The sequence below is a fragment of the Chelmon rostratus genome, chromosome 10 (genome assembly GCF_017976325.1).
Source record: "Chelmon rostratus isolate fCheRos1 chromosome 10, fCheRos1.pri, whole genome shotgun sequence".
Lineage (NCBI taxonomy): Eukaryota > Metazoa > Chordata > Actinopteri > Chaetodontiformes > Chaetodontidae > Chelmon > Chelmon rostratus.
In genome coordinates this window covers 13,457,674-13,482,198 of record NC_055667.1, presented here as the reverse complement: position 1 = coordinate 13,482,198, position 24,525 = coordinate 13,457,674, and the positions used below count along the sequence as shown (strand labels likewise).

The following is a 24,525-nucleotide window of genomic DNA, read 5'->3' as shown; positions in this document are numbered from 1 at the left end:
TCCATTAAGATGTAGTTTCTTTAATTAAAACTGCAGCACTGTAAGTGTTCATAGTATTCCACTTGGACATGCATGGAAAAGTAAATATATTCATATAGTACAGATATGTACAGTACAAGGACAATTTTTGAAATCATCAGTCCAACAATGGGAGTGTGAAAAACCATTAATACACTATGTGCAACTTTCACATTGTTGCATTTTTCATCAAATTGCTCTTTTCACAACAGTTCTAGGTAACATTAATATGCCAAAGACCATAACAACGATTGTTAGTTGACCAATTAAAAAAAATAAGTTAGACAAGGGCAGTCAAAACACATCGCAATTTTCATCTTGAAAGATATAACATGGGATATAATCTCTTCTTGAAAAAGGACTAATGGCATTTTTATGTAGAGAGAACAAACAAAAAAGAAATCTGTGAGTTAAAGAAATTAGTTTCTATATTAATCAGTACAGTCAGAAAGGTTATGACAAAAGGTTGTGTAGTGCTGAAAATAGCACACAACAAAAGAGAATAAGAAGTGACAGAAAAGGTGCCAATGACATGAATTACATGAAGACATGAAAGCTAAATATAGTTTGAATTTTCATTTCATACGAACAATCGTCTATAAGGGACTGCCAGCCTAATATAGCGCCAGCTCCAAAGTACAACTAAATGCTGGGGTCGCCATTGGGACTGTAGGACAAGAGGTTCAGTCAAAGGTGAAAGGTATTAAAGTTGCTGAGAAAATTCCCATTCATGTATACAGTACAGATAAGAGAAAATATTTTTTAAAAAAGGATCTGATATCTCTGAAAAAAGACCATGAGAACTGCACAAACTAAAAATGAACAGAAATACAAAGCAACAATAAACTTGCATTATTTTAGTGCATAAAGACATGCCCTTGTGTTAATGGACAGATATCTTGTTTTTGAAATGTCACATCTTGCAAATATCTGCTCACATGGGACAAGGGGGGCGGGATTTACGGGAAAAATAAGAAAAGCAAACTGCTTGTTAAGGTGTACAAATATACTGCTATCTTGGTAAAATACCTTGGTGGGATTTCTAAAGAAGCTGGAGTCATTCAGAAACAGTTACAAGACATCTTTACTTTTTCCTCCCTCGCCAGTGAAGATGTCTTTGCTGTGTCTCTCCACCAGATGACAGACAAGTGTTGTATCATTCTATGTGACTGAAGAGACACTAACGTTCAATTAACCATTCATTTTAAAGGCTTTGAGGAACCAGTAACCTTTTGTTCCTCATTGGTTGTGTTTATTTGATGAAAGACAAATGTATTTTTCTAAGGCTCCTCTGTTTTTCACATGAGCATATCTGCGTATATTTAAGTTGGGATACCGGAGGCACCAATGTGATCTTAAGGCAAAATTATCAGACATTGTGTGTGAGACTGTGTGTGACAAGCGAGTGCAAGTAACAAGCAGTGATAAACTGTAGATTGTGTCACCGTGATCTCTGAATCACTAAATAACAGTCAGGCTGTTTACTTCCTGTCCAAGAACAAGTACCAGGTGGTCTTTGGAGATTCAGAGATCTGATTTGTTGTCATTATGGCTTACTTTAGGTTTGGTAAAGAGCAAACAGACCAAGGGGTTCATCGCACTTCCAACGAGCAGCAAGGATGTGCAACCATCCTGAGAAGTGTGAAAATAACAGTTACAGTAAGTCCAGAGCCCACACAAAGAAAAATAGTCACAAGAATAGTTTCGTGTAAAATGGAAAAGGCATCCACTTACAAACCAATAAACAGCAAAACTGTCTGTTTTAGAGGAGAGAAGTGAGGAGGAGGGGAGACGTTCAATTCCCTTCAGGTCAGAAAAAGCTATTGCTCAAACAAACTAATTTTAAGGTAAAACTCTCTCAATCCAACGCATTTTGGTTCTGTGGACTAATCAGGGAGGATGTGCCAATTAATAAAAAAAATATAGCTGCACATACTGTATCAAGAACATAACACTCTAACGGAAAAAGTCACATGCTAACAATCCAGCTATTAACGTATCAGATCAGGAGTAAGCAAACTGCTATGTTCTGATGTACATAAATATATACACACAGAGCCAATCACACACACAGTTATCAATCTTATCATAAAGGGGTGTAAATGAGGTAAGGTTTTTGGGTCCATGTTGAGATCACCTTGAGGTTGAGCCATTTACAAAAGGTTCTGGGTGAATATTTGAGATCTGACTCACTGACGTCTAGACAACGACTGCATCTTTGGAGCTAAGGATGTATAGGGACGTGTGCTGTGATGGCGTGTGTGGGTGTGTGCATGGCTAAAAAGTCGAGGAGCACAAGGCACTATTCCCTGCTGAAAACAGTGTGAAGCCCTGCGTGTTGTTTGGTATATGATTTGATCAAGAACATTTATGCAACACCTGCGTGTTAGAAACTGTGCACGTGTCTGGTTCATTGCGGCAGTACACTCAGAGCAATGCAGTCCTACAGTCCAGTGAAAAGTCGTTTTGTCTGAGGGTGGGGAGAGATGAGCGGGGAAGCAGAGGGGAAACGAGGATGGGAGGTTGGAGTCCAGCCCCTGTAGTCTATGGCAAAGTGAACAGGAAGCGCTCTCAAAAGTCTCAGTCCATTCCCAGAAGGCTGCTGCTGAGCTCCAGGCCACAGCACGATGGCTCTACAGGAGGGTCAGAGAGAGCAGAGGAACATGGCGAATGGGGAAGAGGAAGATAAGAAATTTTGACTTCTAGATTGGGGAAGTTGGAGTGGGGGTCCGCTGCTCTTTTTCACTCCTGGGTGACAAGTGTGAGCCAATTCTGGGCCGTGGTGGAATCGCTCATCATCTGGCAGCAGATTGAGACTGTGCAGCCATGATAATGTGAGAGGGTCCGCTCTCAGCCCTCTGCTGCTGGCCCATCCCTGCCAGCACAGACATAGCCATGGCTTCAGCTGCTGCCCTTGAGCTCAGGCCGTTCTGGCCCGCAGAGGGGCTGGGCGCCAAAGAGCTGTGCTGGATCACCGGGGCAGGGGAACCTGTGGTCTCTGAGGTGTCTTTCATGCTCTCTTCTGCAGCTACACAGAAAAAAAGATGATACAAATACAGACTTATACCTGCTCTGGCAAAAACATTTCACTTTTAACCTTGAACACACTTCAGCCTTTCACGAACGTTATCTTCATTGTTTAGCAGTTGTTTTAGCAGTGTCTCAATTCTGTCCCGAATAATTATGAATGAGAAAACAAACATAGGAGGTGGGTGACATGACATAATTCTAAAATGCTTACCTAAGTAGGCAGTTTTCTTTTGTAGGGTGGTCACAGGACAGTCCTTGTGGGCCAGAAGCAGCTGCTTCAAATGAGCCACCTCGTTTCGCAACAGAGACACTTCATTCTGAAGGATCAGAAAATAAGGACATTTTTCAATAATGCATAGAGAATTTCATATCATAGTTAGTATAGACATGCAGTACACCAAAATTAAAAATCATCATATAACTCAAAACAGGGAGACCAAATGTTTTGCCCTAATGATTTTTTTAAAATGATTTCAACTAAGAAATGTTCCAAAGGGGGAACAGTCTGGCTTCCACTACAGTACAGCTGGCAGTGGAAAAGTGGTCATATGATGTAAAAATAACCTGAAACCACCAAAAAACACAATCAAGATGTGAAACGAGTTATAATGAGTTCCATGGTTACAAGTCATGTAACCTGACCCACTTTTTGAAATTAACCTGAAACTCCTTATCTGGAAAACACCTCACAAACTTCCACAACTAGTTGAAAGTCTGCCAACCAATCGCAGTCAGTGTGACTATCGTCACAATAACACACGCCTCCCACAGGCCACGTTTCATCCCTGCCCACCCACTCCAAACCTACTCACCGACAGTGAGACGTTCAGGGTGCAGAGCTCCTCAGCCTTCTTCTCTAAGGAACTGACCCACAGTTTGCGTTTCTGTCTGCAGCGCGATGCCGCGGCCCGATTCCTCTCGAGGAAGCGCTGCCTTCGCTCATCTGGGTCATCATCTACCGTCCGCCGCCGACGCCCACCTGTAGGCTGTGCTGGAGATACCTAGAGGGAGAGCAGGGGAACGGGTGAGAAGGAAGCAGACAGGGGATGGGAGGGGAGCAGAAGAGAGACGAGAGAGAAAAGGGAAGTTTGAGTCATAGTTTCATTATTTCAGTCAGACCACATTATAGTCATCTCACTACAAAAAGTACAGCCCCAGTTTTCTGTAACTGAAACAGGTGATTATGCCATGTGTTAAACATACTTTAGCTCATTGCTTTTGGTCTTTTCCTAGATTTTCTACATTTAAGTGACACTGTCACAGTCAGGTCCTCGAGTATAGACAACACAGCGTACCTGAGGTTGTGCAGGTGATGGAGCGTCTGGCTGTTGGACAAGCAGCTGGCTCTGCTCTGCCTTCTGAGGTACCATGGGGCTGCTGCCCATGGCCATGAGCCCCATAGCATTTCCTGATGGGCTCTGCTGGGACAGCGCAGCCTTCAGACGCTGTAAGAGAACAAAGATATGGCCAACATCAGCCTAAAGCAGCAGTGCAAATAGTGTAATGCAAGTGTGTAATGTAACGGCTTTATCATTGCTAAGAAGATCTAAGCACTGAAAGACAAAGAAAGCAAACACACAACAGGGCAGATTGAGTAAGTCCTATCCATATAGACTTTACAAAGCTGACTCCATGTTAACCCATCAACTCATTTGCAGTATCAGCAACAACTCACCAATCACAAATGCAGCCTAACACAAGTTGCCAGTCATGCTTATGTACCAGATGAATTGTGTGATGCCGGCTGACAAATGTTTGTGCTGCCGTTTTCTGCTGCAAACAGGCTGCTCAGCGTGTTATGTTTCACATGCGATAAATCTGTTTTCTGCTAGATCTCTGGTGTTTTCACATCATGATCAAATGCTGCTCTTTGCCTACAAGACAATGTCGCACAGTTCCAGCCTGTTTTCAGCAGCACATTCTTGTGACATCCTATTCTGTCTCAACCTTTTTGTACTGGGCTCAGCTCTGGAGGCTTTGTAGCTGATGTAAGCCTACTAAACCTACATGTTCCTGGAACAATTTTCAGATGATGATGAGTGACTCTACACGTGTCAGTAATGATACAAAACTATGGTAACCAGTAAGTGTCCGGAATCTCAACTTACTGCTCTCTATAGAGTAGACTGTTTATTATATACAGTTGGGAGTAGTGAATAAGGTAATCCGTGTCCATGTGTGTGACTGTGCCCACAAAATAAACCATTCAACAACAAAATACATTTACGCCAATGATCTTCCACTTGTGACTGAAGGAGAAAGCAGTTTGTGTAAATAATCTAGTAAAGTGGATATTTTGGGTGTGTTGCAATACTATAAACAACGGCCACATTAACTCAGTTTCATTTGAAATACAGTTGAAGCATACAATCCTTACATAGAGCTCGCATCTTGCAGTATCATAAATGCAGTACAAATTGTGTTGTTGTGGTGCAAGGGTTAAATAAACAAGTAACTGCGGTAAAAAATCATATGATGAACAAACCAATTCAGTGCAGAGGGAGGCTGGAGGGTAAAGATGGAGACAAAAGGAACAGATAACGAGACAAAAATAGAGAGCTAATCTAGTGCTGACCATCTTGGCCTCTGAGTGAATGCTGTAGCCAGAGGGGGAGTTAGAGCCGCTGCTGCTACCTCCCAGAGGAGGACCGGGGATCCCAGGAATGTTGGGTACCATGCACATGGGTCGGGCCAGCTGGAGACCAGATAAAACACACAAACACACTGGTATTAACGCCTTGAACAAAATTCTTAGCTATAAAATGGAATTTAGACTGTTAGCCTGCCTTACATTAATGACAGAGGGCATCTGCATGGGACCAGGTAGCACAGGCACTGCCTGACCAGAGGGAAGCATCATCATGGGGTAGTGGCTGGTTGGCGAACTAAGCAGACAGACAACAAAGGCACAACAGGAACAGGAGGTTCAGCAACTTTTGTATTGAGTTTCTGCAACATACAATCCTGATTCCAAAAAAGTTGGTACACTGTGTGAAACATATGAAACAGAATGTGATAAATCGCTAATTCTTTTTGTCAAATGTACAATTGGAAACAGTACATAGGCAATATATTGAATGTTTGACCTCCTCAACTTCATAGATTTTTGTAAAAATCTGCTTATTCTGAATTTGCAGCAACACATTTCATACAAGTTAGGACAGGAGCAACAAAAGACTGGGAAAGTTGTGAAATGCTCAAGAAAAACCTGTTTGGAACATTCCACAGGTAAACAGGTTGACTGGTAACAGGTGACAGTATCATGATTGGGTCTGAAAGGGGCATCCTGGAAAGGCTCGGTCTTCCCAAGCAAGGATGGAACGGGGTTCACCACTTTGTGAACACATGATTGGATAAAGCATATTACTGCATGGGCTCAGGAACACTTCATAAAACTGTTGTCAGTAAACACAGTTCATTTGCAAATCATTGCATTCTGCATTTATGTACGCTGTACATAGCATCCCAACTTTTTTGTGTGTGTTGTAGCAACTGTTACCATTTAGGAAAAAAATACCCACTTCAATCCCACAAAATCCATGCTTACGTCCATCATTACTGGCTCGAGCTGTGCATACAGAAACTGCTCAAACCCACTGAAATTTAGGTCAGATTTAAGTCAAAAACTATGTTTTTGGAGATACAACACAGTCAGTTCAATGATGGGGAAATGTTTAAAAGATGTACAAAACAAGTAAAATATTTAATTTTGTGCAGCCACAAAAAAACATGATGGTATCCTGGGTTTGAAAAGTTCACCCATAAGCATCATATCGGCTGAACATAGTGTTGGAACCAGCAGGCAGAGAATACATATGTGATCATATTGTGATACTGTAACATCATATGTGGAAAAAGTGTTTTTAAAGAGCTTTAAAGCTACTTAAGGGATTTTTAGGAGGTAAATCAAGGCTAAAGAGGTTCAGCAGTAGAAGGATGCTAAACTTTACTCACCCTAGAGTACGATTGGAAGGTGGTGCCTGTGTGATGACAGAGGTGGGTGACGGCATGGTGGGCTGAAGGGCATCAAAGCCCAAGTGTAGTGGGAGGGAGCCTGGACGCACAATCGTTGGGGTGGGGGCTGAACTTCTGGGTGGTGTGTCCTGGGAGAACAGTGGTAAGCGGTAAGTTAGTAACAGCTTTAAGATTCAAAATAAAGTAACAGTGGTTTCAAAAAGTCAGGCATCACATCTCTAAGAACAAGATAATATCATTCACTTCCTCAATGTGCACTCATGTAATACTCTAAAAGTCTTAATAATATGCATCTTGAGCCATACTCCTTCTACATCATTTAGGGTTCCACCCTCTTCTATACACACATGCAATCCCCCCTCCTCCCATTTCTGTCCTACCTTTCCTTTAGCCAGAGGCTCTCTGCTGTTGTCTGACCTTCCAGAGATAGATTCAGGGCTGTCTGGTGGCGAGGAGTCGACATCTACTGGTGCCTCCTTTTTCACCTTCACGTCTGATGTCGTCTGCAGGCTCATGTCCAAAGCCACGGAGTTGGGTGCAGGAAGCTGAGAAGGACAGAGACCGTGAGAGAGAGCGACGAGGAGTTCACACTACTTATCAAATATAAGACTACAGCACATTAAAAGGAAGGAAGTGAGTAGTTATGGTATTTATCACACAAACCAAACAACGACAGCATTATTTGAAGCGCAACACAAGCTGTTAACAAGTTGTTGCAATAGTTTAAATTATAATGATACATGGACAACATGCACAAGGCAGGACTTTCTGCAAGCAGTCATTTCTGACTACATCAACACTTGAGGTAAGAAATAAGGAAGTAAAAAGTCATTAATCACCATGGGAATCTTTGCATAAAATTCCATTGGTGTCTGTACATAACAGTACGCAAAGGTACGCAGACACACAGACACAGACACACAGACACAGATGAAAACATTGACCAAATCATCAACACCAAGCATTTCTTACAGAGTTCTTTGCTTTCTTGTCATCTTCGTCTTGTTCGAAGGAGCTGGCCAGCTCGTTGAACAGACCAACCTCCTCGCAGTTCTTTAGGAAGCGAGTGGGAGTAGGTGTCTGGTCTGGCAAAAGGGAATGAACAGAGATAACTATTCAAAGTAGCGATTTCACACTTAGTTCACACTTAGCACTGAATATAGAAACCCATGTCATTAATGTGTCTCTGGAGCTGCTTTTCTTGAGATTCTACTAATAGTATTGGAACGCGCTGATGCTGAGGTATACTAAATAGCCTTCATCTGAATGCTGGGAGAGGACATCCGATAAAAGCCGAAGCAAACAGTACCTGCAATAATGACTGAGTCTGTCCTGGCTGGTCCAAATTTCAGCGTCATTTCATGCTTGTGTTTATGTACAGCCAAGTGGTCCTCATTGGTAAACCTCTGGAACAAGTGAACAAGAAGAGGAAAAGATAAGTACATTATATGAAGGTGCATTCAGGTAATTGTCTATTTGTCCTGGTGACCTATAGTACCTTAACCCAGATATCATATTGCAGTAATCATGGACAGATTCTTGGAGATGTAGTCCAACACATGCAGCGTGTACAGTACACGTTATGTGACAAACCATAAAGAAAACTGTATCTGTGGTGTACAGTTCTTCATGTCTCAAAAGCCCTGTACGGGCAATTATAGCCGCAGGACATGGGCTCAAATATCTTGACACAAACTACAATTACAAACCTGATTCCAAAAAAGTTCAGAATTAGTATATCCTTACAAAAATCAATGAAGCTGACAAAGTAAAACATTAAATACATTGTCTTTGTACTGTTTCCAATTAAGTATATGTCAAAAAGGATCAGTAATTGGTCACATTCTATTTTATTTTACACAGCATCACAGCGTTTTTGGAATCAGGACTGCATCTGGAAAAAGAAAAAGGGCTTGTACGAATGAGAGCTGAAATGATTTTAATAGCATAGAAATGTATGGAATTAGTAATGACTGAAAACGTATAAAAACCACTGGCACAAATAAAGACCAAAACTAAATGAGCTGACACACCAGAACAGATGCTGTTTTTCAAGTGTAAGGTCTTTTTAAAGAAGAGAAGAACACATTGTTGTCAAACTAGTCAGTGTGTAAAACATGTGGATGCCGTAAAGCGTGTCTCAGTAAAGCCTGTGTTCTCTTATTTCTCATGAGATATCCACAGTGGAAGCTACAGGAGGTCTGGCACTTGGGCATATCAGACCTTTAGAAGAGAGCACCAACAGCCATCGTCTGAGACAAGGCACTTCTTCTTTGGAGAAGTGGCATGGTGAATCAGTCAGAGGCGGAGGAGGAATAAGCTTGGCTCTGGCACCAGCCTATTCACCATTCGCTGCAGCCTATTTTGGGGCGCTGCGTTGCAGTTGCAAGTTCGGTCGTGAGAGAGTGAAGTGGAAACACAGTCAAGTGTCAGGGTGCTTATTTTTAGCCCTACCAGGCAGCATCACCAATACAACTGCATGTCAGATTTGTCTCTTTCCTCTGAACAAGGCGGCTGGGTCTTGCGTAGGAAACTATCTCCGGCTAATCTCCCTGTATGAGATACTGGAGGCTAGGATTACCCCTCCCCACACAGTAAATACTGGACATCATAAAGTCGGGGGCTGTTGTTGTTGTTGTTGTTGTTAACTTGGTAAAAGGAAAACCCTGAGCAAAGCCAGGAGTCAATCATCCTCGTTCTATTATGGGCATGATTCAGACTTTCCTGGTAGACAACCGTTGCTTGTAAAGGGTGGCAGTAAAACATCATATGGACATAAGGCACTTGCAACATAAATGATGTTCCGTGTCTAAACATACACAAACAAATACAATCTAACATGACAACTGCATTTTAATTTAGGTAAATTTCTTGTTTATCGATAAAAAATAATCAACATTTTGACATTTACTACAAACTGTGCGTCATGTGAAATGGATTGCTTGTAGTGACAAATTGACAGAAGACTATTGTCCAGCTGCAGTATGTTTGTTTCAGTGAAAGAAATCTGATAAATCCTCTGTGCGCCACCAGCCCAGCACCAAACTGCAGACACACAAACGTAGCAAGGAATGCTAGCTCATGAACACAGTGGAGCTGGAACATTTAGCGCGACTGAGCCAGATATTTTCCTAAGGCAGAAACCAAAACAGAGCTAAAAGAAGCTAAAATTTACAGCTGTAGACCCGCATTGTCATCAATGTCACTTTGCTTCCACATGATTCTGTTGCTTTAACTGCTAAATTAATAATCATATCTACAAATGAAATATGCAGAGTATTTACATCACAGAAACATGTCAAAGGAAAGTTAAAATGTTCAGGGAAGGGGTCCCTTTGTGTCCATAATGTTCCGAGAAGAAAACAGTCAAACAGATCATCATTTATTTATCCAGCAAATGCATGTTTAACTGCTTTACATGCCTGTTGTTCGAACCACAACCCCCATGTACAACAGATCGCTTCTGATCAGAGAGAGCAAGAAGGCTTATGAATCACAAATGTTTCCCAACCACGTAAACACTTTCTTCCTCCCGACCCCAGGAGAGAAAAGCCATCGCTTGCACAGCATCAGACAGCTAATTGAGCACAACATCAGACATGATATTTCCTGTGTTGAATAATCACGAGTCCTAAAACACACTTCTTTTAATTTGCTGTGATATCAGGCCAAGCCCCGACAATACACCACGTTACTGACATGTGAGTGCGCTATTGGCACTCAGCTGAGTCACTGCCGTGGCTCAAACCTGTGTCTGCAGGCGCTAGAAGTCAACAGTGACAGGTTGAAACAATAACTGTGCTCTGATTACTCACTGGAGCTTCCAGTGAGTCATTGCTAAAGGAGACAGCATTGTCTCCCAAGACAGCATGCTAGCTAGAATGCTATCTGTGTGGTGATCATTCAGAGTGTTGCATAAATCACAGCCACTTATCTTATTCTGGCAATGAGACCAAGTGTGACGGCAGACTAGAAGTCTTTACAGGTTTATCAAGGTCTATCATTGTATACATGAAGCTTTATTCTACTCAAATCAGGTCTTTTCAAGTAAAACAGGGCTTTCAGTTCATTTTCTTTTAAAAGTAAATGCATTCAATCATAAGAAGTTACAGTCAACTGTTGGAGAGCACTTACACAAGGGTAAAAATACCCCACAGACACACACACACACAGACACACACCTGAAACCTAGGACAAAGAGGGAGAAGACTTACCTGTCCACAGCCAGGAGCATTGCACACAAAAGGTCGGTCGTCCCCCATTTTTGCAAAGAGCTTGCAATGTAACTGTGGGAGAGGAGAAGAGGAGAACATTGCTGCGGCTTTTTCTTGATTTGTGAACTGGCAAATCCTGAAAACAACAAAACAGGGATGCTGTGGCTTGTAGTCTTCAGTCTGAGCAGGAAGCCGAATGCTATTTAAAAATAACCCTGGCAAGGAGGAAAACATGCACAGAGGCAGCGAGACGAAGTTTCCCTGGTGATACTTCCTTCACACAGGGGGGACTCTGGCTGGCCAATGAGGAGCCGCTCACAAAAGAGAACGACAGCTACCGTTTACACAAAGACGACTCCCCCTTTCCTTATGTCTCATTTTCCCTCACCTCCAATCCCTCCTTCTCTCATTACCACTCCCTCTCCTCACCTCCCAAGCACCTCCCAACCTTTTGCCTTCTTGTACCCCACATTCAGCCTCTCCCTCACTCAGCTGTTTCTCTCCGCACACAATCTCCGTTTCAGTCATCTCCATCCACTGTCTGAGAGCTCTCATGTGAAGCCACAGCACAAATGTTTTGAAACGGGCACACTAACAGTACAGCCACCCTATACTGTGCCTCACTTTGTTGTGCTGATAAACTCCAACATAATTGTTTTTTCTAAATGGCAAAACAAGAGACTGATGGAGACGGTCAAACGTTAGTGCTAATACTGACAAAGAGCAGAACAACTGTACCACTTTACTGCAGCTGACGTCCAAGACAAGACAACCTTTAAACTATTATGATTAGATTTTAACTTCAAATAATATATCGAGCTATATTATTCCATTATTAGCATATTGATGTATCTCACACATCTACATTTGACAGCTGGCTGCCAAGATACAACGAAAATTTAATATGTGATATTTATTAAATTAATAGCACACAATAAAACCACTGCTAGAATAGGGCTGAGCAGCATGAGATCAAATCTGTGCAACAATAAACTGTCACATTTACCTCTAAAATGATGAATGTATTGAGAATTATTTTTAAATACATTACCATGTAATAGTTTCTTTTCACGTTGGCTACCTTTGGTTACTTTCTGATATGTTTGTCCCAATTAATTACAATATGACCACTTTCAGATTCTGGACGTCTGGAAGGGACTTTGGGCTAACTGGTTTGTTGTATATAGAACTGACATAATTAACTCAATGAAAACTGCAATGAGAGTAAATTTAGGTAGATATGATATTTGGTAATGTTGGTAATTCAAGTCAATTGCATTGTCCAGTCCTATGATATAATAGCATAATGTGAAGGATATTTTGGTGTGCTATTAACTCAGCATAAATATTTGGTAATGCTGTAAAAATAGAGGCATATAAGTGTAGCATTGTTTGGGCATCTGAATGCACTGAAAACACTTCCAAAGCTTTCCACAGGGCTACAAACCAAATACTACACCTGTCTCTTCCTAAATAACGATGTTGTCAAGAGTTAAATATGCACATGCTTATGTTTGGTTTCTCCTCCTGTCCTGTTGTGCCTGAAGCTGAAGTGACATAAACTAACGCTGTGCAAGGCTTACTGCTTCTATCAGCTGTCTCCACAGAGGAGAATAACTCCCCACAAACGCCCCCTCCCTCTGCGGCAACCCCATCCCCAGCTCCACCAAACCACCCCACCCAGCACTGCTCTGCACAGCTGAACAACACTCCATGTAAAGACAAACTGAGAAGTTTAGAAAAATAACTTGGCCGTTGAATAGAAATTGGGGAATTGGAGGTGTGGTGATGGACGAGGGACATTAATGTTTTAGCACTCCCAACTGGCCCAAAGTGATGTCTGGCGGCTATTACACAACGCTGTCCCACTGACACTACAGCAACTACCGACATGCATCACGGACCTCGCTGTGTACACAAGTGGAAAACTTTCTATAAACAAAAGCCACTGACTACTGTAATACTGAACAAGGTTTTGTCAAACCCAGTCATTAGCCGGGATGGGTTGTCAGACTTTAATAATTTAACACTAACCCTTCAAAATGTACATTAGATGTGTTTTGTGATACACCTCTTAAACTTTATTTGGTGACTATGATGGTGGCATGACAGCCTCTGTATGTCTGTGTTGTTCTGACTTGTTTGTAAAGCTTGTTTAATCACGTCCGTTACAAAAATCTGCTGATGTATTATCCAACTTTACATGTACCGCAACAAGAATTTATCATTTTTAGTATCCTAATATTACTGAGTTCCTGAGCACATTAACCTCTGTTGTACCTACAACATGGACTGAGCATGTAGTCTAACATTATTGAGTGGGACAGATTATTCATTATGTTGGCGAGGCATAAATGTCTGAAAGTTTTCCCAGTGTTGAAGTCAGTATATTTTCCTCCCTCCTCCTCTCCCTCTGCTGAGGACAGCTGCCCCTGAGCCAGCACATGATTACTGCAGCCTTGCGCTGGAATACAACGCTCTCCCATGACGCCGGGCCTGTAACAGGCCTTACCGTTGTGTCTCTCAATTCCATGTCTTTCTGAGGAAAGGGGTCTGCACCATGTTTGCAAGCAAAAGCCCTGAGACTCTCTGTGCAGATCAAGGGGCTGATGAAGCAGACCTCCCATGCTCTGGAGAATGGCAACAGGTTGGTGCCAGGACCCTCACAAAGTGCTTCCAATCCGCTGAGTCTATTTGGGCAGAGATGTGTCTGCAAACGAGATACTCCGTCTAGCTCGTTATACCGAGGGTGTGGACTATGTGGGGAAATGGACACATCTGGCGTGAGGAGTGGGAACAGATTTCAGAGTTTACATCTTACTAAGACATGCTACACATTAACTTAGCTGGCTGGCTGGCAGCAAGATGAAATGTGGGATTTCCAGCACACATTTGAGATGACAGGGGTGGAAAATACCATTTGTTTTCAAGGCTTCCCCAACCAATATCTTAACTTGATTAAAACAGATGGGTTATGGTCTTTTCTTCACCATCTATTGCTTGGTTTTGTGGTAAGACAATCTGCTGTATACTGAAGGGCATCTTCAAAAGAAATGATACTGTTAATTTACTACTTTGATTGTTAGATGTGTCTCACTGAGAATAAACTAATTAAAGAGTTGAGTGTAAAGTTTTACTGCACATTGTAAAGTGCTCTTCTTCATGCAGACCTCAGCTCTGTGAGAGACAATAAATCAGTCTGCTAGTTACATTAGTCCTGATAGACATCACCAAGATTCATTACAGGCATGGATATCAAGTCCACCTATTTTCACCGTCTTTCTTCCAAGGTGACATGGAAGCACTCAAAGTGCCCTAATTCCTGTCCCTCTCATTGAACCGCTGCTAAAGTCCCACCGTTAACTTGGATTTCTCCGACTCAGCAGGTGTAAGGGAACGAGTCCCAGCTATAATCAGCCACAGCCATCCAGTGTTTGATGCAGCCTGCTAGGAAACTGACTAAACAAACTGTATTAATAGCTCGCGCTGCAGCCATGACTCTGGAATCTGAGGCTTGAATTGCCAGAGGGTAGGGGAGACCCCACAAACAGAAAAAAAGAAGTAAAGGAGGAGGCGGGAGAGAATGAAATGGTGAAATAGCAAAAGAAAGAAAGGATAACACGGTCAGCAATTGGTCAATTGAGGGATCATGGCTATTTGCTGGATCATAGGTGAGGCCCTGTAAATGTGAGTTCTTGGCTGTAGCTGGGTGTGTGCAAGAGCCAATACGTATTTATGTAAGCAAAGTCAACCCGAGATTCGGTAAATGGAACAAATGAAATCCTATATCCATGTCTGCATAACTAACAAGGCCTAAAAGCTAAATCCATGCAGAGCTAGCAGACAATGCGGGACAATACAGGATAGACCCAGGGCAGTTTTCTAAAATTAAATCAGAAACACTGTGGCGATTTCATTCGTGGTTGGCAACTTTTACAAGCACTTGCTGTGAGGTTTCCTTTCTGTTCTCAAAAGTAGAGCTGATAATAACCTTCTAAAGCATTAATGCTTAATGCTCTATGGCATTAAATATAGAATTAACACACCAATAATAAAATGGACAGCCTTCAAATCACTGACATCTAAGCCAAAGAGACAAATACGACCCTGATTCCAGAAAAAGTTGTGTAAAATGCTGTGCAAAACATAGTCAACAAACAAAGTCATTCACAAGAAGGATAATTTGCAAATCCTTTTTGGCATATACTCAGTTGTAAGCAGTACAAAGATAGTATATTTAATGTTTAACCTTATCAACAGGTTCATTGGTAACAGGTGATAATATCATGATTGAGTATGAAAGAGGCATCCTCAAAAGGCTCAGTCATTCACAAGAAGGATGGAGTGAGGTTCACCACTTTGTGAGACACTGGACTGTATACAGGAAATTACTATATGGGCTCAGGAACACTTTATAAAACCATTGTTGGTAAACACAGCTTGTTTGCAAATGATTGCATTTTGTTATATTTATAATAAATGCCTTTTACACAGCATTCCAACTTTTTTTGAATCAGGGTTGTAAAATCATACTTGCTTAACACATATTTTTCAAACGTTGTATTAAAAATTCTAATTTATTTAATTACTCAGAGTGGGTCAAGATGTTTGATTGGACAAAACAAGCTGCAGTTTTCTCTGGTGTAACTCTATGTGATGGAATGAGGCACAACTCTGCCAAAAACATGACCTACATTCCTAATGAAGGTGTTGACATGCATGGGGATGCGAATCCTGGGGCGTTCAACAGCTCAAATTGCAATACTATGGATATCATTATTACTTGAGACTTGAAGTTCTTTAGAGGATCTTCGTGCAGACCCAGATTATCATTGCAGCATATTCTACCGCCAAAAAACATTCAGGCAAATACTTTTCGTGGGCTTTCAGGCATGTAAAAGAGATCGATGTCAAACTAAAATCTCCTCTTGCACACTTTAGTTCCTTCTTCCAGACACCGATGACTGGCTTGAAAAAAAAGTTTGTCTTTTTCAGCCTTCATTACGGTCTGGCGACGTTCGGGCATACTTAGCCCTGCCTTTTCCCGTAACAAGACCGCCTATTCTTTTCAGCAATTGGCTATAAGCACGTCAGTCAACAGCATCTGATACATGCGAAGCTTTGGACCCTGTCAATAACATCGGCTAGCTGAATCTTATTGGTTTAAAACCCGAAATTAACTTTTTGTATCCACGAAAAACTAATGGCTAGCTGGTGTGGCTAGCGTTAACAACAGGCCGAACGCACATTTAAACTGTGTTATAACAGCGCTACTACCAGCTTCAGCGATGACAACAAACACACATCAACACTAATTTAGTTATATCCGGCGTGAACGGGCATGTTTTAGATGCATTACGAACAGTCTAAATCACAAAAGCAGAAAAGAGTTAGCAGTCAGTTGGTTAGCGGACTGACACTTGAGTGCAAAGCGAGACAGTTGGTCCGAATGAAACGTTGTAGCTGCCACAACAGTTCTGACAATTTGATAGACGTGTCGTTTTAACAAAAAGAAACACTGGAAACTGGCGCAACGAGCGCTACTTTGTCATAGTTTCGTGTAGTCGACATATCTATGGTGAATTTAAAGGGTAATAAAGTGTTTACAAACTCACCCTTGCGCCCCTCTCTCTGGCTCCCCTCTCCTCTCCTCTCTCTTGGAATTTGACACTCCCCTTGACGTCGAGGCATCGCGAGATTTCACAGCAGTTATCGTAGCCAAACGTTAGGAGCCCAGATGTGTCCATACATCATGCAAGGTCTTTTGGTTTCAGGTATAAAAAACATTCTAGACTGTTCTGAACTAAATATTATACGAAAAAAAATTAAATATTGTCATTTTTAACAATCAGAATTTGACAGCAGATGAAATTTACATAATTAACTTGAATAATATCATAGCAAAATACTACATCCATAAAATAATACGGCTTTAAAAATTACCCTTCTTTCATATTTTTAAAGATACCGATTTTAAAACGTATTTAACAACTATTGAAATAGTAATGTTAAAAAATTGTAAATTGGCAAAAAGTTTGTTGGAAAATTGAACTTACTTTTGTTTACAACATGTATACCTTATACTGAATGAATTGAACTGAATCTTTCTCAATAATATTATATTAAAAGGAGACACTCCTGATTTTAATGAGTTACTTTTATCCCCTAACATTCCTAACAATGCAGAGGTTGGGTCTATGGGTACACACAGGAAGACATTACTTCTATCAACCTTCACATTGGATAAAAATACGCTGGTTGTGGCCTGAGTGTGTCAAAATGACTCCTTGCTCTTTCACTATCAAAAATTGTACCCCTATCTCAACACTACGGAGGTACAATATTTGGTAACAGCCATCAAATATAGTATGAGATACAGTACCATGAGAATGATAAATGAATCGTTACAGTCTACATCATGTAGGCAATGCAAAAAACTTCAGTACTAAGAAACAGAGCTTTCTAGCAGAATGCCCTTTCACACTTTTTGGTAAAAACGTTTCTTCTTTTTAAGACTGTGATTAAAGGTTATTATTTGTACATTTGGTGTTATGATATTAGAATTCCCCTTAAAAGGGTTAATTGTTCAAGATAATGGCTTTTACTGTTCATTAAAGACAACAGCGATGGCATTGTCTTTACTGACTGGATGGGTGGGTGATAGTTTAGACTGTGACCAAGCAAACGTGTCTCTAATAGGGAATCGTGGGCATCTGACACATTTCTGTTATATCATAGCATCTAACAAGCCATTAAAGATCAGTATCCGTTCCTCAATTTCCATTTGTTTCCATAATTCTATAATATCTGTAACTTTGTCATATTGAGTTTCCTCCGCTATAGCGTTTTTAAAGTTTCTCATATTTTCTTCCTTTTAAAAAAAGTTGTGAGGAGTTTCCCCTTATTCAAATCAACGGTCTACAGATAAGACTATGTTGTATGCTGTTGTATGCTTTGCCACATACACGGAGGAAGAATAAGATTAGTTAATTGTGCTGCTGACTTGGTTTAAATTGTACTTATCTACATGTTACATAAAGTCCCTGTTTGATTTACTGGTTCATGATGTGTCACAATACACATGATAAAAATAAAATTGTTGAAACTATTGTATGAGCATACAAACATTGAAAATGAGGGGGGTCTTTTCCCCTCTAGCTTTGGTTTCCTTCCTGATATTCTCACCCTATTCTCTCTCCTTGGACGTGGACGTCCTGACTGTGGCAGAACAAGGCATCATGATGTACAAACCTAAAACAACAGGCCAAAATATTAGAATATTAGAAATAAGCTACATTGGCTTAACTTGAGACTCTGTTAAGTATTACAGATGAGGCAGATGGTGTAATCCACAGCAATTATTACGTAACATCACAATTTCCCTCCCGTACACAAATTCACACGAATCATCTCATTCAGAGGCTGTTTTAAATGTGGATTCAGAGACAAGGCTATAGAGACCCCTTGTGGATAATTTGAGAACTGAATGTGCTAAAATTCACTTGAGAAAGTAAAAATACAGCTATTTCTTGACCGTCTCAATGTTTTGTCAAAGTTCTCTCCTGGAAGATGAAGTTCAATCCTGTTTTTACAAAATAAATATTTTTTGAGTGTCAAAATACATCTAAAAATCCGGTTATTATTCACTTTAACAGAATCTTTGCCCAAGTGTTTGAAATTGGTTAGAAACAGCTCAAAGTCGCACCCCATGACTCCAAATATATGATGTGGTTTCTCATTTTTGAGCTCCTCCAGCCCTCTCACTGTCAAGATGCGATTTGGCCTAATGAGTGACCAAATCGCATCTTAAGGCATTAAGTGATCACAGCTGTGTTCAATCTTAATCACTCACAAAGACGCAATCTTACACAGTTCAATGGGTAATCCATCTATTTCTTCACTCAGTTCATATTAATGCTGTTGTTTATATTTATGTCTCAGCGGAAAATTTTGAATATTACTGTAGATTTTAAATTTGATATGTTTTCAGCGACGAAGCAGCACATGCTCCTGTCATGTCGCTGACATGACGTTCCTTCCAGGCGTATGTAAACTTGAAATGTCAAAAGCATTGAACCTTGATAATTGATTTGGTTTGGCAAAGGTGTAAATAATACAATGAACAAGGGCTGAATTCCATTTTGCTGCTATGTATTCAGGTTCTTGGTATTGTATATGCTGGCTCAATGTGACTTACTGGGACACCTGAATGGAACAGAGCCATTGTTTATGTTATTAGTGGCACATGTGCTTTTCCTACTGTGACAAGTCAAAATGTCTGCTGTGGAAAAGACTGACGCTAATAAATCATCAATCTGAAGCAGGCCAATCATTTGACTGCGACTCAGCCGAGTGTTTCAGTGGGTGTCATAGCCAACTACAGCGGCGCTTTTGAAGTAACAGTGCTTAAATGTATTTTAGCAGTCAGTTTAAACTTAATGAACAATGGAGAGAAAAAAAATGAATGGAATATAAAGGCATTTACTTCCATGTTGACAAAGAAAAAAAAGCACTTTTGCAGGCGTACACATGACATGATCTAAGGGGTTAATTTTTATACAACAGCAGAACAAGCAAACAATATCAAACACTGGTCAGATTTTACTTCAGACAGATGCCATAACAAACATAAATACATTTCGCAAGCTTATGTAGTGAGTCTTTCAAGGACAAAAACTTAGTAATCATGCCATTTCTTGCTTCTAATATTTTAACATTTAATTCAAAGTAAATGGAAACAAATGGTGCAAAATTCTGGATGAGGGAGCACCACTGAAAATCAACTTTTTCAAGTTAAGACTGAAAACATCCATTGTAAAAAAAGGAAAAAAAAAAAGGAAAGAACATTTTACTCCTCCTTGGCAACTGCACCCTTTATCCTTTATTCAAATAAAACCCAAGAAACAGTAAATGACAGCAGGCATGTTCACTTTTATCAGCGTTGAACATTTTCAGAGGACTAGAAGGAGGCAAGATTAGTGCTTTTGCCGAAGTTTGTGAATCAATCTGTCAAACCAATGATAACATTCTGCAAACTTTTGTTGCTTCTACAATACAAATAAAACTTCCCAACAAGTGCAATTTTATTGTACTATTTGTTTTTCCCTTGGTTTTTCAAAATCGACCGGATTGCAAGTTCACTGGGATGTCACTGGGAGAGAGAGGGCCACTCCAACTATTAAAGTAACTACATAACATTCATTCCTGAGCTCTACTTCAGGAACTGCATCCTCTGACAGAACTACTGGACAGCCTGCACCATTAGACATTAGCCCTCATTCATAAACCTAACTTACATTTAAATATTATTTTTACACTGCGCAAATACCAATTTTACTACCAAACTCAACAAATAAGATTTTTCTCATGCTCCGTGACAACTTATAATAGCATTTTTTTATACTTAAGTTTAAAATGTAATACTCAATACAAAAATGTCAATTTTTCATACAAAAAAAATAATAATAAGCCTAATTAAATTTTAAAAGATGCACTGGCTCTTTGTAAAAGATCAATTTGAAGATTCTCAGTCATGGTTATCCGAGGAGGGCTCAATTAAAGGCAACTGGACTTGTAGAACTTGAAAATGTGTCCATTTTGTTGGCCTTATGTGACAACCTTAACAGGTGTCATTCACACAGCCAGCCACACCCAAGTGGTTTCTACGACCATGATAATTACCCCACAGAGGTTAGATATCTGGGACTGCCAACCAGGCAGTTAAAACCGTAGAAGCCCCTTGAACGAGATGCGAAACTTTTTCGTTTCTACAACTAAGTCCTGCTGCCTCTGATCCAACCCTCCCTGGAGGACACAACTTGCTTCATGTAGATCAATTCTTATGATGCAGCTCAAAAAGTGCATAATTTTCAGATGTTCATTTGACACAATGTGAACATGAACTTGGTGCAGCTTTTGTCCCACAACTGAAATTGATCAAACTTACCAATCTGCGCTGCTCATTTAGATGTTGTGCAACCACTAGATAATTAAAAAAAAGAAAGGTCTGTGTCTCCCACTACACAAATCTGTATTCATTTGCAAGGTTTGATTAATGAGGGCCACTGTCAGAAAATATTCTCAAACTCAATGGAGAAACTTCCTTGCCAGTAAAAGCTGCTTAATGAGCAAATCAGCAAATGAGGTCTGAGAGCCCCTCAAATGGCTTCATATCCTCAGTCTCTCAGCAGTAGATAGTCTTTGATAGTCTCTGGTAAAGGAAGCTCTTTTACAGCAGTGGGGAGGAACTGGACTCCCAGACTCTGCCGGACAGCACAGCGTGCCAGAGAGCGAAGTGAGGGAGCCTGAGCCACCATGTTGGTCAGCCTCGCCAGCAGCTGAGGATCCTTACTCAGCTCCCTGGGAGGGGTGCCGTCAGCCCGTCGGATCTCAAAGCGCCCTGCTGCCCGGCACAGCAGCTCCAGGCACTCCTCCTCCTGTTCAGTGCCCAGGCCCCGGGCCAACAGCGCCACCAGTCGTGAGATAGGGGTCTGGCCCTTCAGGTTGGTCACATGGACCTGGGCTCCGTAGTCTAATAGCACTTTAACACTCTCCAGGTTGCCCTTCATTGCTGCCCAACTCAAAGGCGTGTCATTGTTGTAGTCCCGAGCATTGGGACAGGCCCCGCTCTCCAGCAGGGCCCTCACACACTCCGGGTTATCTTTGAAGGCAGCCCAATGAAGTGGGGTGTCCCTGTTGCCGTCCAGGGCGTTAGGCTGGGCCCCATACTCCAACAGCAGCTCCACGCAGCTCTCATCCTTCTCTGCTGCATAGTGCAGTGCTGTGCGGTTATATCCATCCAAAGCATTCACCTGATAAGGAAATGTAATGTCTTGAGCAATATTAAGAAGCTAAAAACAGTTAGGGCCATATTTTAATCATGAAAGTGCAATGACCAGCACAAGGTGGTAGGTCTTGGGCACGTGGACTGTGCACCTGTTGTTTTGATTCATGTGTGAGAAGCTGAACCAAGTGCTTTTTCTGGGCTTGCAGAATTGGAATGTAGATTGGAGGATGTAGTAATTGGGAACCAAAATACCACACAGCAAAGCGAGTTTCAAGATCAGGAAAATACCAAATGTTGTAGCGCTGCTTACACCACCAAAAAACATAGAGGCCTACAGTTAAAGGCCTGGCTCAACCAAATTATGAAAAACATTTTCAGTAGGAGTATTTTCTACCAAATCAATAGTCGCAGCAAAATTTACTCAGGTGGAGGCAGAAATAGCAAATTATGGACATCTCTATACCTGGACAAATGTAACCCAATCTGTAAGGCTAGTTATCTCCAGCGGTAAATGAGAACATCATCTATCATCAAATACAATTGGTATTACTGGATTAACAAATGCAATTTCCTTCCTTTCAGGCAGCCACTGGTTCCAATTCATGCTAGCATAGTATGACACTCGAAACTCCAAAAAAACGATTTTGTTTGTGTGCTTAACTAATAGAAAATTCACTGCCAAATGGAAACCTTTATATAGTATATATAATAATTTCATCTTCATGTTTGTTTGCTGCATGTCTTCCATGTTTGAGTTGTGAGTCAATGTTTTTGTCAACCCACTATTTTTTCCCCTTTAGTGAACATACTGACTGGGAAGAGTTTGACAAACTCGTCCTGCTCACATCTGCATCACCCCACAAAGATCTCGACAAAAACAAACCCATGTACCATGTTCACTGATGGATTACCACAAACACACTTCAACTCTCACTCACAGTTCACTTTCATATCATACAGTGGCTGTCTGGTAGGGAGTCAATTAACATAAAATCCTGTGGTATGCTATGGGAAATAGTTCAGTGTGTAGAAGTGATGTATGACATACCTCTGCACCTTTCTCCAGCAGCAGCTCCACACAGTCAGCATCAGCGACCATGCAGGCACAGTGCAGGGGCTTAAGTGTGCCATGCATCCGGTTCACATCAGCTCCCTGAGGCAAACAGGAGATAATGACGTCAATATAACAGATGACACTAAGACATTGTATTTATTTAAAGCCGGAGTGGAAGATGAGCAGGCCTACCTTACGAATGAGATCCTCCACATTGTCGTGTGGGAATGAGCGGATGGCTGCGATGGTGCGGATGAGCCGCTCAGACAAGGAGTATTTACTTTGAATGCTTTGCATGATGTACCACATAGTAGAGCTCATGTGTAACTGAGGACCATGGCACCCGGGCACGGGTGACACAACGGCACACTGAAATACATTTTTCAAAAGGTTGGGAGTTTAACACTGTAAGACGCAACAATAGAGATCCCTGAGCCTTAAAGAAAGTAGAACAAATAGGTCCAACAAGTCCCCCAGGGGCTTCTAGTTGATTTGGGTGATTAGACCTCTTATAGATAGTGGCTAATGTGATTATTTCATTATAACATGTTTTAATATAGAAATGCACTCATTCCACCACCACCATTTTATCAGCATGGCAGTTTGCATAATGTGGTGCTGCAAAGTTAGTGCTGCCTACGGAGATACCTGTAGCAGAGTTTCGCTTCATTGAGCCAAACAAAGTTGCACATACTGTATATACCTGCTTAATTTCATGCATAATAACAGTGGCAGTACGTAATCGCGTGTGCTAAGACGAGTTCTCAGCAATATCTCCTTTTACTTGGGAATTTATTAATGCAGCCTATTTAAATTGCCGAAATGAAACCTTGATTTCGAGATTAAAGTTTAACTTAATTAACTGAATTTTCAATTGAATGAACAAAATTAACATTTAACAAATTAACATTTCCCCCTTTCTTTGATCGCAATAATTTTAGCATGATGACATCTACACAGTTCAGCCTTGTACAGCTGGCAATTACGCTAACTACACGTAAACACTGACAGCTAACGTTAGCTCACTTGGCAATGACATGCCACAACAAAAGAAAGCAAAAGACACTCTGTAACAGTGATGCACATTCGACACCAAGTGACAACTTATAAAAACAACACATTCATATATAAATTACAACAGCTACTGCTAGAAGACAGAAGCTAACGGGCTAGTATACAGGAAAAAAAGGCTAACTAGCGAGCTAAGCTAGCGTCGAGATGTGATGGAAAATCGACAGTCCTAAGAAAAAAAAACAAAAACAAATGACACGTATTCCAAATGCGTGTGAACGCGCTTTGAACGCATCGATAAAATAGCAATGCAATGAGACGACGTACCGTTTCTGGTCCACGGTTTGAAGATCTGAGAGGATACCGTACTGACTGTTTACTGCTAGCTAGGAATATAAACAGAACGTCACGGCTCGGCCACGCCCTCTCGAGCAGAC

The 24,525-nt window shown here is 41.1% G+C and overlaps 2 protein-coding genes across 2 annotated transcripts; both read right to left on the bottom strand.

Moving 5' to 3' along the window:
- Window positions 1-16,898, bottom strand: atf7a (activating transcription factor 7a). Its single transcript, XM_041946415.1, has 12 exons — window positions 16,853-16,898; window positions 11,238-11,309; window positions 8,333-8,429; window positions 7,996-8,108; window positions 7,404-7,568; window positions 7,003-7,151; window positions 5,840-5,933; window positions 5,624-5,743; window positions 4,344-4,493; window positions 3,861-4,049; window positions 3,260-3,365; window positions 1-3,046 (listed from the first exon to the last, which is right to left on the bottom strand). Exons 2-12 carry the CDS (start codon window positions 11,283-11,285, stop codon window positions 2,814-2,816), a joined length of 1,464 nt encoding a protein of 487 aa, XP_041802349.1. The 5' UTR covers window positions 11,286-11,309; window positions 16,853-16,898; the 3' UTR covers window positions 1-2,813.
- A 2,804-nt stretch (window positions 16,899-19,702) lies between these two features.
- On the bottom strand, window positions 19,703-24,525 carry asb8 (ankyrin repeat and SOCS box containing 8). The gene is made up of 4 exons (XM_041945944.1): window positions 24,416-24,525; window positions 23,270-23,446; window positions 23,072-23,176; window positions 19,703-22,048 (listed from the first exon to the last, which is right to left on the bottom strand). Exons 2-4 carry the CDS (start codon window positions 23,396-23,398, stop codon window positions 21,413-21,415), a joined length of 870 nt encoding a protein of 289 aa, XP_041801878.1. The 5' UTR covers window positions 23,399-23,446; window positions 24,416-24,525; the 3' UTR covers window positions 19,703-21,412.

Coding starts and splice junctions, on each gene's coding strand:
- asb8 (XM_041945944.1), bottom strand. CDS start 23,398: ATGAGCTCTACTATGTGGTACATCATGCAAAGCATTCAAAGTAAATAC. Junction 23,177..23,269: donor TGGAGGATCTCATTCGTAAG/GTAGGCCTGCTC, acceptor TGTTTGCCTCAG/GGAGCTGATGTGAACCGGAT. Junction 22,049..23,071: donor TGCTGGAGAAAGGTGCAGAG/GTATGTCATACA, acceptor TTTCCTTATCAG/GTGAATGCTTTGGATGGATA.
- atf7a (XM_041946415.1), bottom strand. CDS start 11,285: ATGGGGGACGACCGACCTTTTGTGTGCAATGCTCCTGGCTGTGGACAG. Junction 7,152..7,403: donor AGCCTCTGGCTAAAGGAAAG/GTAGGACAGAAA, acceptor CTGTTCTCCCAG/GACACACCACCCAGAAGTTC. Junction 5,934..7,002: donor CCTTCCAATCGTACTCTAGG/GTGAGTAAAGTT, acceptor CTGTCTGCTTAG/TTCGCCAACCAGCCACTACC.